General features: G+C 40.1%; 1 protein-coding gene and 1 long non-coding RNA gene across 10 annotated transcripts in view; one reads left to right on the forward strand and one right to left on the reverse strand.

Moving 5' to 3' along the window:
* Positions 1–2,885, reverse strand: part of LOC125458197 (uncharacterized) — a 44,158-nt gene extending 41,273 nt beyond the window's left edge. For all 3 annotated transcript variants that reach the window (XR_007248791.2, XR_007248790.2, XR_007248789.2), the window contains exon 1: positions 2,496–2,885. This is a non-coding gene — a long non-coding RNA (uncharacterized LOC125458197). The remainder of the gene's footprint in view (positions 1–2,495) is intronic.
* Positions 2,886–3,018: 133 nt separating this feature from the next.
* The window catches only part of LOC125458195 (rap guanine nucleotide exchange factor 6-like), a 345,812-nt gene continuing 329,292 nt past the window's right edge, over positions 3,019–19,538 (forward strand). For all 7 annotated transcript variants that reach the window (XM_048543196.2, XM_048543198.2, XM_048543203.2 and 4 more), the window contains exon 1: positions 3,019–3,652. In XM_048543196.2, the coding sequence (XP_048399153.2) occupies positions 3,584–3,652 (69 nt within the window). In that variant the 5' untranslated portion in view covers positions 3,019–3,583. The remainder of the gene's footprint in view (positions 3,653–19,538) is intronic.

The raw sequence follows: 19,538 nt of genomic DNA on the forward strand, positions 1-19,538 counted from the left end.
GCTGGATTGACCTCACCTAATCCAGTCTGCTATTTCTATTAGACTGGCCAAAAAACAGTAGCAGCATCAGAGGTGCTGCCACAGGTAATTCAATGTCTCAATCTACTCAGTCAATGCCTCATGGTCAGCCTGGCAACATTCAATCAACCAGAGCCACAGTACATCCACAGTGCCTGGTCTGCCCTTAAATCCATTGTAAACCAGCAACTATGAGGAGACTCTACGTTTCTACGCCAGAAATATGGTGCAGAAGTAATCCTGGCACGAATGTTTAAACTCAGCTTCCTCATTTGGAAAGGGGGGAGCATGCCAGTGGATCTTTGAGATGCTGTAATTGTGACCATCTTCAAGGAAGGAGATAAGATGGATCACGTTAACTATATAAGATTCTTCCTGCTGTCCATCACAGGAAAGGTAACTGCAAACATTTTCCTCAATCACCTTCTCACAATCACTGAAGAGCTCTTACTGGAGTCACATTGTGGATCTGTCAAGAAGTACAGTATAGATTCCCTACAGTGTGGAAACAGGCCCTTCGGCCCAAAAAGTCCACACCACCCCTTGAAGCATCCCACCCAGACCCATTCCCCTATAACCCACATGCCCCTGAACAATACGGGCATTTTAGCATGGCCGATCCACCTAACCTGCACATCTTTGGACTGTGGGAGGAAACCGGAGCACCCGGAGGAAACCCACGCAGACACGGGGAGAATGTGCAAACTCCACACAGACAGCCACCCGAGGCTGGGTTTGAACCCGGGAACCTGGCGCTGTGAGGATGCAGTGCTAACCACTGAGCCACCGTGCTGCCTACGAATATAGCAGTTACTGCAGATTGCATCAGCAAATAGTGATTCTTTTTTGCAAGGTCATCATTTTGTCCATAATTATTGGACTGAAATTTAAGCTTTTTGCCCTGCAGCTACACGTATTTGATGGAAACGTAATAGTGGCCATCTTCGATCTCTCAAAAGCCTTCGACTTTTAACTGGGAGGGACTACAGAGCCTCCTTTCCAGATATGGTCGCCCACAAAAATGAATCACTATCCTCTGTTCATTGTATGACATGCCTAAAATCATAACGCTCACTGACTGATCCATTGCAGACTCAATACGAGTGCAAGCTGGTGTCAAGCAAGGCTGTGTCACTGCATCAACACTCTTCCTTGCTACAACACTCTATCCTCTAAGGAAACTCCCAACTGGTATGGTGCAAATCTACGAGATAACTGGGAAACTATTCAATCTGTTTCACTCTTTGTCCAGAACCAAGGCCACCTTACCTCATTTCTTAAGCTGCAGTGTGTAAACAAGGCCTGTTGTTTCATCACGCTAAACATCCAGAAGTCAAAGGTCCTACACCAGCCTGCACCCACATCGAACCCCAACTACCAAAATTAAAAATAAGGCTCAGGGTTTGTGGATCAACTTCCATACATTTAGGAATTTCTCAGAATACAGGCATCGATGATGAAATTCAACATTGCCTTCAGTGTGCCAGCACAGTCTTCATTTGAGGAACAGAGTGTTTGGCAATAAAGGTTTCATGGTCTATAAGCAGCCTTATTATGAGCCTGCATGTATGCATAAACATGGGCAGGTTACAGCAGATAGTTTAAAGAGGTGAGAAATATCACCAGCACTGCATTTGCAAAATCCTGCAAATCTGCTAGTAGAACAGATGTTCCAATATCAGTGTCTTCTCTCAAGTCCATACCCTTGGCATGGAGACACTAGATACGGTTAATCATCTGCACTGGGGGGAACCACATTGTCCACATGGCTGACACATGAGCTCTCCACTCTGAACTTTGTAATGGCAAGTGGTTACCACTTCACAGGAAATGTTTCAAGGGTGTCCTTGAAACTGCCCCGAAGAACAATGCAATATCCCCACTGATTTCTGAGAATCTCTAGTCCCAGGTTACTCAAAACAGAGAAGAAATATTTGCAAAGAACATTGGGAACATCTCCGACAGGCCCAGATGGAGACCAAGTGCCAAGCAGAAGAAGCTTGTGTAAACCTGAGCATTCCACTTGACCATTTCAGTAAACACTGCTTGCTCCATGTGCAGTAGAATATGCCCATATTCTAGAATTGGCCTCTTTATTCACCTCAGGACTCAAAACGCCAGATTGAAGAAATCCTTGATCCCCAAGAACTGACGGAAGACAATCTAATGAACACAAAATGCTCACACCATCAGCATGCATAATTCTAAATTTGCTACAGCGGAAATTGTACATTGTATGCAGTTTTTGTTTGTGCGACGTGACAAGTTTGTTTCTTGAGCTGTACGCACATTGAGTAGCTATTAAGTTAGGCTGTTGCCCCGGGTTTTGTTTTGGGGAGATTCATTGGCAGTTTTGCGTATCAAAATAGGTCAGGCTTTAAAACCGAAATGCACACGCTTCAGTTTAAACACCACACGTGCCCCATTGATGTAGGTGTCTGTGATCTTCAGATTGTTTGTGTGAATTTATAGCTTACCACTTTCTGGGCCACACGCTGATGTTTTAATTTGCTGCACCACCGCATCGACAGTTAGACAGAACTAAGAAGCCACTTTCCCGAACGATCCAAAAGGTTGTGCAGCTAAAAGTTTTAAATGCCAGAAACAGCTCCTGCGTGAGAGTTGCAAACACAAGATTCGGCCTATCCGAAGAGTGTTGTGAGAACATGAGAGGTTTTGTTTTGGGGAGGAGGATGCAAATAAAACACCGATTGTGTCCGGTGGCTGCAGGACATTAATTACTGAATTGCAACAAAGCACGTTTTGAGAGACTTTAGTGCTGTCCCAAGGCAGCTGCAGGACTCTCACGAGAGGCGTTGCCCTTTTGTTTGCTCGCTGGGCGCTGCACTTAAGTCAGCATTTTTTTTGGGGGGGGGGAGAAGAGAAACAAAAAGAGAGCGAGAGGAAGCACAGCTGGAAAATTTTGTGACGAACGGCCCAGCCCACATTTGGTGCAGAGGCACCACCCCCTCGGCCGGTTAGCTGGGTGAAGTTGGAAGAATGTTGCTGCTGTCGCTGCCTCATTTTGTAGTTTGATTGACAGCGGCGCTCGGAGCCCGGAGCGCGCGGCTCCGATTGACGGCGGCCTCTCGCCTCTTTTTGTCAAAGTTGGCAGTTGGTGGTTTGAGGGAGAAATCATGGAGGAGGAATAATTACGACAACCCCTGAATCCAAACTCATCCGTGACTCCGAACAGCTATGGGGCTGGGCGTCCGTCTGTACATGTAAACGTGTGAGGAGGAGAAAAGTTTTTTTTGAAGGTGAACAAAAGTTGTCTGGCACAATTACTTAGAGTTCTCCATAGGCGGCGATTCGTTCTGAGGACACTTGAAAGGGGGCGAAATAAAAAAAAGTGCATATTTATTTCCATTTCTGTTTTGGGCGATGGAGAGAGTCGGTGTGAAGATGTGCCGGTGCCGGAACGTGCAGCTTTCCCTCAGCGTTTGAGCGGCCACCTCGAGGATATTTAACAGCCGTTTACCTTGAAGCGGCTGAATTTCCGGATTTTTTTTATTGGAAGATTTCTTGCTTTGGCTTAGAGACACTGTTCAACTTCTGAGGAATAATGACTTCCTACGTGGATCAGCTTTTCAAACAGGTCTTGATGAAGAAGCCTTCAGAAAGAAGCCAGCAGGTAATTTGTGTTGTTTCATTTTTGTCAGGGGTAACCCCTCTTCCTTTGGTCGAGCCAATTTTTTTTGCTCCTGGAGAGAGGGACTCCTTGCTTTTGAGCAACACGTATCTCCTGTTTTAAAGGCAGTGTACCTCCGCCTTTTTAAAATATGCCGACAGTTTATTTTCTCTCTCTCAGTTGGGAAGGGAGGAGATTTAGTCATCAAGACTTGGAAATTCTCGAAGGCAGCTCTGAACCCTGCTCACGTCGATTGCACGTAATGTTTCACCAAAAAAAACTGCACGGAATTTTGCAGTGTCCAGTCACTATCCCCACACACAAAAAAAATTTGCTAAGCAGTGGAAATTTTCAGGGAAGTGTCATCTGTTCGTTTGTACAATCCAGTAATTTACAAACCTGCAGGATTCAAGAACCTTGTGAAAGCCAAAAGATTACAAGGAGCTTAAGGAGTTGCGGGGGGGGGGGGGTGGTTGAGTAGGTGCTGGAAGGGGGTTCTTTCCGTTAAAACCCGAGTGAAAATTCTTTTCAGTGAATGTTTTACATACCACCCACGCCATTTATTTTAATTCATGACTTTGTGAGCGTTACTTACAAGAAAATAAATCGCCTCACGTTGATGGGAGGATGATTTTGTTTTTACTGTCACCCTTTTCTATAACCAATGGTTTGTTGGATGTGGTTAATTTTGTTTTCCACAGTATTAAGTTCAGCCTGAGATAATCTGGGATCAACTCATAAAGGTCCTTCATGACAATACATTATTAGATTCTTGTGTTCTTTTCGGAAGGTAGAAGTTTTGCAGTACAAGTAGAGGAAATAATAAGCCATTTGGTTGTAAGCTGCAAAGATGTTCATTGATTAATTAATAGCCAATCTGGCAAAATAGGCTTAGTGGCGTTCTTTTGTGTTCTCATTCTAAAATCTGGTGCTCTGTCGCAACATGCTTATACACAAGTACAAAGGTTTCTGAACGTAAAGGTGGTGTATATATTATGAACATTCTACTGACATACTAAAATTATACTGACGTTTGCAAATTTGCCCATTTACTGTCAACACCCAGCAATAAAATTACGTTTTGCTGCTCCAAAAGCGTGACTGTTAATTTTTTTGTTTTTTTTTAAAGTGAGCATGTTAAAGGTTCACAAGCATAATTTTTAAAATTTCTAATATGTTGGCACCAAATTATGGAAGCCTAAATGACCACTGCTCTACTGGTTAATTTCTAGAAATCTGCTGAGCACGTATAATTGATGGCAACCTGAAATAAAGCATGTTTGTGCAGTATCCAAAATCTATTAGAATGGATGTCAGCCAATTTTGTTGTTCTTATTAAATGGCTCTGGAATTGTTCTTAATTATTTTTACTTTATTGGATAGTAAATACTGGTCGACTTGGTAGCTTTGCTGTGTGACCATTAGTGTGTTGCAAACTTGATGCTCTTTGTTAAAATTGTGCTACAACCTTGCCATTGCACAAATATTGTGGGCAAGTTAGTTATTTGACTTGACAGGCGAGTTATTAGAAAGCACCCTGCTTAGATGTTGGAACCTTCCTATCCCCAAATTTTTAAGTTCTTCAAGACATTTACGTCACTTTGGGATATGTTGATGGTAACCAGCTACCTCCCCATCAGGCTGGAAATACATGAAACTGATCCTTCTGCTGGGAGTACACTGTTGAGATGTAGTGCTTTTGATGCAGAGGCTTCCTGGTCTTAGATCAATTTGGAAATGTCTTATACAAGCTAAGGAATATTAAGGTTTAATGGTGTGCACCGTAAAAATGTGCAATATTATATGAATGTGTATATCTTTTCATAACAACCACGTTCAGAAATTCTTGTTGATTAAAATGTGCTAAATATTTTCTTATTTAACCAAAATAATTTAGTTTTATTTCAATTTTAAAAAGACATTTTTCTCTATGTCCTGAAGGTGGTAGTTTGTGCTGGCTCATATTTCAACATGTACTGACTAGTCAATCTCATAGACACCAGACCTGAGCTGTTCTTATGTCTCCTCTGACATGCATGCCTCCTTCAGGTTTGTTTATTTATGTAATGATGAATTACAAGCTGATGCTGATTAAGCAAAATGGGTATGGAAGGACCTTGCTTCCGATTCCTCAAGGTTGCATTTTACAATTGTTGGCTGTGTTGGAGGTCTAGTTATTCCCTGAAATGCATTTTCACAAGGAGACCAGCAGCATAGTCTGAATTTGAAGGGCACCATTTTAATGCCTGTTGTTATGCTTTCGTTACTCTCTGTCAAGACGTCCTTAGGATCTTGTATGTTTCAATCAGGTCTCTGATTCCAGACTCTTGCAGGTACAGGCCAAGCCTTTCCATCCTTTCCTCGAGAGGCAACCTCATGATTTCTAAGTATTATCCTAACAAACCTTCCCTGAACTGCTTCAACCTGATTTCCTCCTCCCTTAGTAAGGGGACCAATATTCTACAAAATAAACCTGATGTGGTTTTGAGTGCCCTGTACAACTGAAGCACAAGCTCGCTACCCTCTTTTCAATTCTCACAATGAACAATAACATTCTACCTTTCCTTGTCACTAAGAATCAGAGTTGTACAGCATGGAAACAGACCCTTCAGTCCAGCTCGTTCATGCTGACCAGCTATCTTAAATTAATCTAGTCCCATTTGACACACATCCCTCTGAACTCTTCCTATTCACATACCCATCCAGATGCCTTTTAAATGTTACAATGCACCAGCCTCCTCCACTTTCTCTGGCAGTTCATTCCAATGTGCACCACCCTCTATTAGAAAAATTTGTCCCTCAGGTCCCTTTTAAATCTCGCGCTCTCTCTCGCACTCTCTTGCTCATCTCAAACCTATGCCCTCTAGTTTTGGACCACCCTGTCATGTGGAAAAGACCGTTGCTATTCACCCTACCCATGGCTGTTATGATTTAATAAAATTTGATAAGGTCACCCTTCAGTCTCTGACGCTCCAAGAAAAATAGCCCCAGAACATTCAGACTCTCCCTGGAACTCAAACACTCCAACTCCATCCTTGTAAACATTTCTTGCACACTTTCAAGTTTAATGACATCTCTCCTGTAGCAGGCAGACCAGAATTACTGTCGTATTTGAAAAGTGGCCTAACCAATGTCCCATATAGTCGCAACATGATATCCCAACTCCTGTACTCAATGCACTGACCAATACTGGACCTGATCCCTAAAATTGTGTGATTTGTAACCAAAGGCGCCCAAATTCACCTGCAGTCTATCAGCACTTAGATGATCATTTTTATTCTTCCTGCCAAAAATCATAGCCGATCCGCATACTCGTGAGTTGGTTCCAGCTGCAATCCTTCTTCCCCATAGACTAGTCCATAAGGTATTGTGGGGTTGGTTTGGATAGATATGCAGCTCCCAAAGTAGCCCAATCTGTGCTTTTATGTTATCTGCAGGAGATCCATTCCGAGATCCCTGTGGATAATGAGGATTGGCTATACTGTTCCCTTCTACCACTAATTCCTTTTTGCTTACTTGACTTGAATGGCATCCTCTACTGTGCCATGATGAATTGCACAGGTCCCACTCTTATCCAAATGTGCTGAAAGAACCTCAAACCTGTTGCTGAGGTTCCTACACTCCTGCTGTTTGTGTTCCATTACCTGCCTCATTTGCAGTCAGACCATTCCTTTCCTGACCACTGAGGAAATCAAAAGACCCAATCCTAAGATGTGTGACTGCTTCCTCAAATGAAGTGTGTAAGAGATTTTCCTCATTTGTCATGTCTTGTACAGTTTGCAGTTCAACCTGCAGCTCTCAAACTCTAGTTGAAACCGCTTGAATTGTATGCACCAGTTGCGGACTTGCTTGTCCTGGAATACACTGATATCTGGGAGATCCTACATTCTGCAAATGCAACACATCACCTGCTCTGTCATCTTGAATGTATTCAATTAGTTGCTTAATAATTTTTATTCAATTGTTTTTTTCGGTGTTAATCTTGCCATCAGTTCCAGTCATGTCCTGAGCCTTAGGAAATGAATTGACCTGAGCCACTTTGTTCAAAGTCCAAATCAGGTGACATGATATTTAAGGGTTTTAAATCTTCAATACAATCTATGCACTAATACTTAAGATATTTGACTGGTAGAGCAGGATTTTTCTTGATACGCGAAATAGCTCGCCAGCCACTTATTTGTTACTTATTCTAACTATGTATATTTTAATTACCCTGCTTCAAAATTGAATGACACAGAAAATGCCCACTGGATGATCACTTTCCAGCTGTCCTCTGTCATCCTCCGATTTCATTTCATTAAGGATTGTGATGTTACCAGTGCAATTCTCGCATGATCATACTTACCTTTTCAGCTATGGATGAAACTGAGGTTTCTATGGAAAATCAACTAAATCTGATGAGAACTCATTGATGCAATGCTGAAAATTTGTAATGCTGTTTCCTGGCATTGTGGAAATTATGACTTACTGATCTGAAAATCTTAATATATCTTTGCCATTGTGGAAAACATTAATGGGTGGGCAAATGTTTGTTTTAACAGTTAATTATATGTCAAATTATCTGTTTTCTGAATGGGTTTGCAATATCTTAAGAGTGGAAGGGCCACTAACTATTTAACTCTTTGATAGCCAATACACGCTTGATGTTGGATCCTAGTTGGATGAGTGATAGGCCAGCAGTTAAGTGATGGTTTAATTGCGTGATGAAAGCAGAATCAGCTTTATGAATATTTTTGCTTCAAATATTTGTCTTCCTCTATATTAAAACGAATTTTAAAAATAAAAAATAAAGTACTTTTAGATCTTAATGTTAAGAACTTAAAAAATATTTTGCTGAGTTCCTCTGTAACAACCACACCATTCATCAAATATTATTTCATAAAGGCCCACATGAAGTATTCTGCTGCCGTTTTGTTCGTTTCACCTAGTGAATCAGACTAGGCAGTTAGTTCTGTGGGTGCACCTCCTCACTCTCAAATTATTTTGTATCTGTGGGATTAGATAAAGAAAGTTTAACTGTATTCACATTGCTGAATCATTCTGCTTGTTGTTGTTTTTGAAAATTATAATGAATGTCTGGTACTTGTTTGTATTTATTTCATGCAAGTCCAACTGACACTATGCCGTCAGTTGTCTAATTTATGTGCTATTTGGTGTCAAGAATCTGTGATTCAGAGTTTTACACTGCAATTGATACGGTTATGTATAACTGGACAAAATCTGCTTCTCAGAGTTAACTGTATAAAAAATCTTGTATTGTGAAGTGATTTCAAGGCTATAATATTGTGCTTATGAAAGACAGGCTATTCCAATTAAACTATATTTCAGAGACGACTGGTATTTCGATTCCTTCACTGAATTTCTTCTAAGCACCTTTTATTAGAGATGAAAACAGTCATTCAAAATTTAGTGAAATTTTGGTTGTTGTTTTTCAGCGCTTTCCCAGACTTGTGCCATGTGGACTGCATTCTCATTGTATATTTTCAAATCCTTCTTGTGAAGGCCCTCACGCTTGCTCTCTGTATAGCCTTCGCCCTTGCCCTGTCTTTCTCTGATTTGTAAATGTAATAACATGAAGCAGACGGATTTGTTTTGTCTGTGTGTGCTAACCCCATCTCATTAATTATTGTCCGATATTTTACTATTGAATTGTCAGATCCATTTTGAATGTGCCATCTTAAGACACCATAGTGTGTATCTCTGTTTACAATTCATATCTCCTATCATAAAAAGCAACCTTTAGAATGGACTTGTTAGAAATGTTGAATTGCTATAATGGTAATTCAGTTAAAAGCACTACCAGATTTTAAAACCCTTTTTCCGTCTCTATCTCTGTGCGCACTATATATGCAGTTTTTTAAAACATATTCCTCCTGTTTTGAAGAGGGGATTTAACTTGCAACTGATATTTGTTTTGTCTGGATAGCGGAGTAAAGTCAGCAAAACATATTTTCCAAGAAAATGGACAAATGACTTTATTTTAGTTTGGAGAAATCACTGTGTCTTGGCTATAATCTCACACTCAGCATACCCTGTTACTCCCAAATGCCGGTATTCAGTATCAGTATCATTAGCTAGCCCAATTTTTTTTGTCAGTGTGATTCCCATCATTCGATTGCTTGGAGAAGTACTTTGAACCTTAGTTACAAGTTAAGTTTCATCCCAGTAGAAAGTATGAAATAATTTTAGTTTTGGAAAAGCGTCTTCCTATCAACATTCCTTTTTTTTAATATGAGCAAATTGTTTTGCTTTAGTAAAGTCCAAAGGTCTGGGAGAAAACTAGCTTGGTGGTGTTAATTCATTAACTGAACTTCGCATTGGATGACCACTAGGAGTTCCTATGATTTTATGCTAAACCTCTCCATGTTAGTTACTGTATCTCCTAATTCAACTACATGTTGTGCATAACCACATATTCTTGAAGGTAGCAGGCGGGTAGATTAAGGTAAGTTAAGAAGTCACATGGGTTAGTTGCCTTTCTTATCATGAGGCATAGAACACAGCGGCAAGGTTATGCTATACCTGTACAAGGTGCTGATTAGGCCACAGTGGAGCATGCGTGTCGTTCTTGGTACCACATTATAGGAGGAAGACAGTGCAGAGGATATTTAGCAGGCTGCTGCTTGGGCTGGAGGGTCTGAGCTGCGATAAAAGATTTTGATAGGCTGCACTTGCTCTTCTTTGGAGCAGCAAAGATTAAGAGGGGACCCAGTAAGGTATGAGGGTCATGGATAGGAAGGCGTGTGTTCCATTGGAGAAGTCAGTAACCAGGAGGCATTAATAGAAGAAGTATAGAGTTAAGAGCATATTTTGAGGAGAGATGTTTAATCTCAGAGGGTGACGAGAATCCAAAGCTCATTACTTGAAAGAGTGGCGGAGTCAGATTCTCTTAATTTTAAACAGTATTTAGATAATCACTTGAGTTGTCATGAGCCAAGAGCTGTAAAATAGGAGTAGTACATTCAGATCTTTGACTGGTGTACACATTTTGTGTTAAATGGCTTCTTGTGTGTAAACATGTGAGTTTGAGGCCAAATAATGTGATCCTACACCTCAGTCTGTGTTTCTAGTTCAGAATGCAAAAGCCTTTTGATTTGACTTTAGTCAGTTGCCGTGTATCTTGCAGTGATCTCATAACAAGTAAAGTCTCATATTAAATTATTTCAAGCATTTTAAGAAAATTAGCCATAGTATGTGGGTGCTGCTGGCTGGATCAACATTTGTCCATCCCCAGTTGATTTTGAGAAGGTGGTGAAGTTCAGTCACAGGAATGCATGTTCGAAGCAAGTACTTAACATTCAGTGGCTGCGAGAATTATCTGGTAAATATATAGTTAGAATGCCTAATCTCAAACATCACAGTCACAGAAAGGAAATTATTTATTGTACTTTGTGCTCAAATGTGATTTTTTTTGTAATTTTATTTTCAAATATTATACTGAGCAAAATTATTGAGTGTAAGAAAATATAATTGGAAATTGAGAACTTGGTTTTTTTGTTTGTGGAATGACTCATGGCTTTATATTCATGAGGCTGCTGCTGTTGGATGGTAAAGTTTTTAGACTGAAATATTATAACTATTGTATGTCATTACTGATCAGCAACATAGCGCAAATGTTATTTGATCCCATGTCGCATTCTTAGAAAAATTTAGAAAAAACTCATTCCTCAGAACAGAATCTCTCACTCTTCAATTATTTGTCTTTTTGCTCTGTCTGTTTGCTCCTCTTTCTCTTTTTCCTTCTTCTCCCCATATAGTATTTTAATTGTATGTTTTCGCAACATAAATATACTGCTTACTTAATTACACCAGAGAATTAAAAATAACACTCCAAATGTAGGATTTTAAGTAATGCATAACTGGCAGTTATGGTACTTTGGCAGCAGGGCTTACCATTTCTGGGAAAGTTTTTCAGCTAACTTGAGCTATTAAGTTATGTAGTCTTAATATAAAAATGGAATCAAAGAGGATGACTGAGGCCAAGATTGGGAGAGAAGGCTGAGACTTTGGTAGTACAAAACTGCTAAAAAGAAAATTTAAAAGGTTGTTGCTAGGCACTTTCTTAAGTACTCCTGGTGCCAGCCTGTCTTGTAAAGTGTCCATCCCACTGATCTGAAAATTGACATAATCTTGTGCAGCTGAGGTATATGGCACGGAGTGCCATTTGACCTTCAAGTTTCACAAGAAAACCTCTCCTGGTATGACAGTATTTATTTTTCATTTTCAAATTTCCAAAAATCTGTGGGCCCTTACAGTCTATAGCTAATGATCTTATTGAAAAATTCTTGATGAAGCTCAGTAACAACAAAATTCATGGTGCTTCCTGTATTTTCATGAAAGATGCATTTGGTGTATTGCAGCAAAGTCGTTGATGTTTGAACAGATTGGTGAGGGGAAAAAGTACTGTCTTAAACTTTGACAAGGTGTCCCCAGAATTGGTTAACTTCGGTGTCGTGTCTGTGGTTGTTTAATGAAGTCACTGTGATTCTGTTTCTTTGTGTTTGGGTAAGAGGTGACCCTGCAAACTCCAAGAAACATTCAAACCCTTTCCCACCTTTGGCACAATTTGTCTCCTCTGGCCACCTATTCAATTCTCTGAAAAGAGGAGAGATTTGGCATGGTTAAATGGTCATGGCGTCAACTTTAGAATTTAACTACCTCACTCTTACTTCCTCCTGCTGTGCCATGCCTTGCGTATAACCAAGGACCCATATGGATAAAAAAGGAATAGACTGGCCTTGCAATTCTGTCAAACCTAATAAAAAAATTGTAAACAGCTCCTAGGGGGCACCATAATGAAAATTGAAATTCCCTTTCTGAGCTAACGAGACAGCCTTCTGCAAATTGGGGTTTTAAATCTCAGCTGTATCGTGGTAATTCAGAGCAAATTTGCATTGAACAACACCTGGACCTTTCTTCTCCATTACATAGAATTTTGCTTCAGTGGCACTAAGCAACAGTGATATGTGACATATCTATTTTCATGTGAGCCATGGAGCTCAAACATGGATATATTAGTGGAGTTGTAAGAGATTGGGGAGTTTTCAACACCACTTACTACACCATGTTTGGAGCGCATCACTCTTAAGGTATGTGCAGGGGGTTCAAACTGTGGACAATCTTGACACCCTTTCTCAGCGACCTTATCTCATGAGTTATAAATGTGAAAGACTGTTGAATTGATCAACTATTGCTTGTGTTTGTGGTCCTGAACACATCCTGGATTTAACTGTGCTTCTCTAATGCATCCTTTTCTGCAGGCCATCAAAGCCACCACCAGCACCCTTGAACAACCTTCCTCAGCTACCATTTTAAACCCAGTTAAAATGATGCTTAAGTATTCTGCAAGTTTTTCTACATGGATTTCTGAGTCACACTAGGTGCAAACATTGACTGTTTCTCTGCACAGATGCTGCCAGACCTGCTGAGTTTCTCCAGCATTATCTGTTTTCATTCAAGATATACATTTGAAGTTCCCAGTCTACAGTGACTATCAAACTCCACTGATGAATGAATTGGTCAAATTTGGGGACATAATTCCTAGACTGGGTTTGTGGCGGGTGGTGAGTGGACCACAGTCCAAAGATATACAGCTTAGGTGGATTGACCATGCTAAATTGCCCATTATGTCTAAGGTGGGAAATGCAGGGATGGGGTAGGGGATGTCTCTGGGTGGGATGCTTTCCAGAGGGCAGCATAGATGGGCCAAAATAGCCTGCTTCAAAGCTGTTAGTGCATGTTTTTTTATAGAATCCTAAGTTACAGAAGTGTAATGCAAGGGGTCTGCACACCCCTGTATTTACACTTTAATTACAGCAAAATCACTTAAAGCAACTTTGCCTCAAATGCAACTTAATGGCAGAGAACCCTCTCATTTGCACACTCAATTGATTACTTTGACATTGTGGAGATTAAGATAGTACAGTAAAATTCTGGTATTTCAGTATGCAGTTTTTTCTGGTTTATGATTTTGTGGCTTTCATGGTTTGTGGCTCTACCACTATTGAAAGTGAGAGGGAAATTTAGAATTAGACTGGGGCAGCAGATAAATGGGAACATTTCCATCTGCAACTTCCCCTCAAAGTCAGATATCATTCTGACTTGGAACTATATTGCTGTTCCTCTGGTCCTCTCCCTTCCCGCCAACACTGGGTGTATCAACTAATCAAGGCAGCTTACTGTTGCCTTCTCAAGGACAACTAAGGTAGCCTTGCCAGTGATGCTACATACCATGAAAGCATTGAAATTCGTCCTTTTTCAGTAGAAAGGACCTTGTAATGTTTGCTTAGGCAACGTACTCAAGCCCTGCCACGGAACTTTTAGCTTAAAGTACTTGAGAGTTACAGGTGATAGTGTTGACAAATTTAGTGTAACTTTTAGTGGCCTGTGTCCTTTGAATGCTTGTCCATAGAAAGAGATATGGAGGCATTGTCATGTATCCAACTAAGAATAGTACTGACAAGTCTAATTTGAATTAAAAGTTTTGAAACCAAGATATTGAATTTCAGTACTTCCTATACTATGAATTCTGAATCTTTTTAGAACGGTAATATGTTGAAGTTGTGTTTCATTCTTCACCATTATAAAATATTAATTTTTAATTTACATGCACTCCCTTTAGCTTCATCTTTACTTGAAATTGGGATTAAACATTGTATAGATTCTTGTAATTCATGTCTAGTTAAGCAACATGTTTGTAGACTATTAACATGTAGAAAACTGTTCTATCTGTACAGGCACTTAGGTTTTGGTGTACTCTTGGTTGTCAGCACCCACATGCAAGTGAGAAAAGTATGGTAAAGCAAACCTGTATTTAGTATTTTTTTTGTTCTGGCCATAATTTGGGCTGTTTCAGCAGCATTTGCTGTAAGTTTCATTTTTAGTTACAGCCCTATTAGATAACTGAAAGAAAGGACTTCTGTACAGTTTTTATTTTATTTTTGAACTTAATTGATTGTCAGAAGGAGTATTGATATTCGTGCTAAATCCCTACAGAGATGAATAGCAGGATTCCCACTAGGTATGATGATTTGATGCTACAGACTATCTTGTTCAATCATACCAGTGTTTATTTTGAATACATTTATCCCCCTTTTAAGGTATGTTCTTACGAAATGTTTGTTTTTATTTTGGAAAGATTTAAAAATGGATTACTTTCATGAATGGCCCTACCAGTTACAACCTCCAGTTTTGATTTTGTGCAGTTGCAATAGGGTTTTTTTGGAATGTCATGTCAATTCAGGCTATACTTCTAGGTTGCTTCTAAACAAAGTTTTTATTAATAGATGTGCATAATGGTAAGGCTAAAAGAGCACCATGCTCTGTTCTGTACAGGTTCCAACCTCCTAACTGAGTACTAGGATGTGACTTAGGTCACAGTTTAGCTCAGAGGCTCATTTATATCTCCACAAGAACTCTGTGAACTCTATGAAGGGTCTAGGCCCGAAACGTCAGCTTTTGTGCTCCTGAGATGCTGCTTGGCCTGCTGTGTTCATCCAGCCTCACATTTTATTATCTTGGAATCTCCAGCATCTGCAGTTCCCATTAACTCTGTGAAGTGCACCAAATTTTACTTTCAATTTCAATGCTTTTAGCTTCGATAACTACCTGAATCTTTTGTAAAATATTTTACAATGTGAGAGAGCTGATAGTCCCCACAAGTTAATAATATCACCATTTTCTGTTAGCGGAGTCAGACTGCCTTTCCCTTTATAAGCATTGGTCTTCTATCTGGACACTGGCCCCCTACTGATCCCTCTCTCAAATGGGTACTGTCTGTGGTTCATGCCCGCAACAAGGCTTCACCCTGATACATAGCCATGTTCTTGGAGTGGTACAGGCTGCCTGAGTGGTTGAAGTAAATGTGAGTAGTATCTGAGGGCCTGTGTAGATACTTCGGGCGACTGCTTGAGTCCAAATTGGTGACCTGCACTAGACCAATATCTCTGTCTCGGGCTTGTTGCAGTGCTGTAGAGAAGCTCAGCGTAAGTTAGAACAACAATCCCTCATTTTTTGCTTGGGGACCGTGTAGCCTTCTGGACTCAAAACATTTGAGTTCAGTAACTTCAGAGCTTGAACTCCTACATCCTAGCCCCATCCACACACATACTAGGCTTTGTTATCACATGGTCTGCTAAAACACACAGCCTATTGTTAGCCACCAACAGTCTCCATTTAACAGCTATTCACTCTCCTAGCCAAATCATTTTCCACAACACTGTCTGTCTGTCTGTGTGGCCAACTGTTCTCCTCTGTTCGGACTCTATCCTCAGTCACCTATCATTTACTCCTTACCCCCATTTCCCCCCCCCTCCCCCCCCACCCAATTTTCTGCATTTAAAAAAAAAAGAACTTTTCCGAGTTACCATCAATTCTGAGGAAGACTCACTGGACCTGAAGGGTTAACTCTGATTTCTAATTGCAGATGCTGCCAGACCTGTTGAGCTTTTCCGGCAATTTCTGTTTTTGTTCATGACCTCCACTAGGTCGTGATGAAAGTCCTGCAGCAGCCAGATGTAAACCTAGTTGTCCAATTCGGATGCAATTCAAGTTTTTCAGGTAGTGTTTTCTGTCTAGTTTAATTGCAAGGATGTACACAGTGGACAGTACGTTGGGAGAGGTATGCAAATCAACCTTTGCAGTTTTATGGCAATTTTTTTGGCTCAACTTTTTTATTTAGGGGTACACACTATACAGGTATTGCTCAGGGTGTTTAATATTTAGTACTTCTTCCTCCATTAAGTTAGCTTCTGTTCACTGTGAAGAAGTACAATTTTACAGTACTTCTGAAGGCTACTTTTTTTTTGTCCTTCCATAAGGGCTTGATAGTTATTTGTCTGCCCGCCCTTCATATCTTACTCACTTAGAGTCACACATGAATAAGTGGTATTTGAATGGAATATGTTCAGATTATGTGCATTTGGAATCATATGCTCATTTATGGGATTGTGCAGAAGTTTGTTTTCACATATCCAGCTCTTGATTCCCTTCTTTAAATGTACGTTTTTGAAATTTTGTGATTAGGTATTTTTTGATGGAAGCTGAGATATGTGCATCATGTTATGGTGCCATCAACCTTACAGAGCTGAAGAAAACATTGTTAGATCCTGAAATGTATCTTTCATTTCGTATTAATTTGACAAACAATGCTTAGCTCTAAGTAAAGCTGGAGTGTATTTAGCCAGAACCTCTGCTGCTCCATTTAGTCTTTTTCTTTGGTAAGTTGAACCTTTTTTTAGAAACTTGCTGCCTTTTAGTTTGGCTTTGGCAAAGGGTGGGGAGCAACACCTTTTCACTTGTGATAGCATGTGGCAACGAAAATATCAAAATGTTTCTTACTGAAATGCTTCCTTTAAGAAAGGCACAGGCCTTGTAGACGAAGAAGGCCTTTAAAATTATTCCTGTTGGTTATTCTTGGGACTATTCGGATCATGTGTACTGTACAAAATTGATTGAAGAGTCCAGATGCAATAATTTAACCAATTGACTTTAACCTTTCTATTAACTAAATTAGTTTGTAAAAAAAATGAATTTTACATATTCAAGTTTATCTATTGCAACAGATTTCTCCACTCGATATATACCTCATACATGTGTGCTAAAGTCAATTTTGGGCACAAGTGTTTTGCCACAGCTCAGGGGTTCAGTCTTAATGTTGTCACAGTGTTAATATCCACCCTTTCGTATCAGCTCCCTACCTAACTGCTTTAGGTAGTATGCTAGCTGATTGTGGAGTTGCCAGGCTGGAGACTATGCTTGCCAAACATGCTCCCAAAACAAACGCAGTAGAAGCATTTTTATGACTCTGCACAGATACAATGAATAGGTTTACACCAGCTTGTGGGTGTTTGACCTCAACCAAGAGTCGATAGAAGTACAATGCGTTTGGATGTTTTGGCCAAAAACAGGTATTGATTTTGAAATGAGATTTGTTATTGCTCTGGCATGTCTGGTAGTCTCTAACCAAGAGCTTTGGTCTGACAGACTGTTCTGCCCTAATTAGGGGCTGGATATGTGCAAGAATGAACATGGCGAACTGAAATTTCAAAATTCTGTTTATCCACGTTAGTTGATTCTTATTTTCATTCTCCCATATCATCTTTGATTTTTCATCGTCTGAACAGCACCCAGTAATGTTGTCACTAACAAGGATTTCATTTTTGCTGCTCCTCCATCACTGATCAGACGCTATTGATTTAAATGTATTGAGGTGATGAGCAAAGAAGCACCAGTTCAGGGTAAAGGGGTGAAAGAGGATTTAGTTAAATCTTACAGGAGGGTGGTGAGAGAGAAAGGTTGAATATTACACTTCTAAACAGTGTAACACGTAACACTGACTGTACAGCAAACATTTTATTAACGGCACTTAAGGGATCAGGAGTGTACTGGCTCATCAAATGTTTGAATTGATCAAGATGCCCACATAATAAATGCAAAAACACACTAGGTGATAGACATACACATCACGGTACTTTATTTACAGTGTAAATCATTTAAATAGTAACTTGGAGTCATAGCGATGCACAGCACAGAAACAAACCCTTTGGTCGAACTTGTCCATATCAACCGGTATCCTAAATTAATCTAGTCCCATTTGCCAACATTTTGCCCATATCCACCTGAATCCCTCATATACTCATCCAGATGCGTTTTGAATGTTTAATGTACCAGCCTCCAACACTTCCTCTGGCAGCTCATTCTATACATCACCATCCACCCTCTGTATGAAAATGTTCCCCCTTACGTCCCTTTTAAATCTTTCCTCTCTCACCTTCAACCTATGCGCTCCAGCTTTGGACTCGTCCACCCTATCCATGCTGCTTGTGATTTTTATAAACCTCTATAAAGGTCAACCCTTTAGTTTCTGATGCTCAAGGGAAAATAGCCCCTGTCTTTTCAGCCTCTCTCTAAAGCTCAAACTCTCCATACTTTTATGAACCCTTTCAAATTTAACAACGTCTTTCCTATAGCAAGGAGGTCTTAAATAAAATTAAATTTGTCAGAGAGCCTTCTCACTTGCACCCTCAACTGACTACTCAGACATTGAGGTAATATAGTAAACATCCAGTATTTCAGGTACTTAATTTTTGCCAGCTTATCAAGAGTGCCTATTCATTAGGTGCTGGTTAAAACAAAGTTTGCTGTATTTGACTGAAGTAGGGAACATGCTGCCCGGAAACAAGTCTAGTCTTGTGGGTGTACTGCTTGCTATTGTGCTACTTGCAGATAATTTCTAATCATGCCTGTGGAGCAGTTGAAACATTAACTTGGGCCTCCTGGCTTAGAGCTAGGGACACAAGCTCATTGTTATAAGCTGTTGACTGCTTGAGTTCCAAAGTCAGACTAAGGGCTAAACTTTACAGCAGGGGTAGTAATAAGTGATAGACTGTGCAATAAATATGCTGTGCAATCTGCTGGGATTACTTCGCAAGCAACAGCAGGAACCTTGCTGATTTATTTTCCCCCTTCAAAGAAACCCATGGCACTAGGAGGCTGATTCTAATATCTTAACTAAGCACCCATGATATTAATTATGGTCACTGCATTCATCATATGGTACAGTGGGAATATGCCTTCCCCCTGATTTTAGAGGCTCTGGTTCAAGTCCCAGACACTCGAGGGGTGTGATAACAACATCTCTAAGCAAGTTGATTAGAAATTGATCATCACTGTCAATTAATTTTACAATGGCTCAGTGAGGTTAGTGAACGCATCAACCATTGTGTGGTGTGGGTGAGTAATGGATTTGTTGATTGACATGAATTTGAGAACCAGAGGCAGCGTAATTTTTGTTTTTATTTTCCAGATGCAATGCTTTTCCCGATCTGCAGAGTGGGGAACCTTAGAGCCTGTCTTTGATTTATTGTTTGGCAATAACTTGCACAGTTTC

The sequence above is a fragment of the Stegostoma tigrinum genome, chromosome 13 (assembly GCF_030684315.1).
Source record: "Stegostoma tigrinum isolate sSteTig4 chromosome 13, sSteTig4.hap1, whole genome shotgun sequence".
Taxonomy (NCBI): domain Eukaryota; kingdom Metazoa; phylum Chordata; class Chondrichthyes; order Orectolobiformes; family Stegostomatidae; genus Stegostoma; species Stegostoma tigrinum.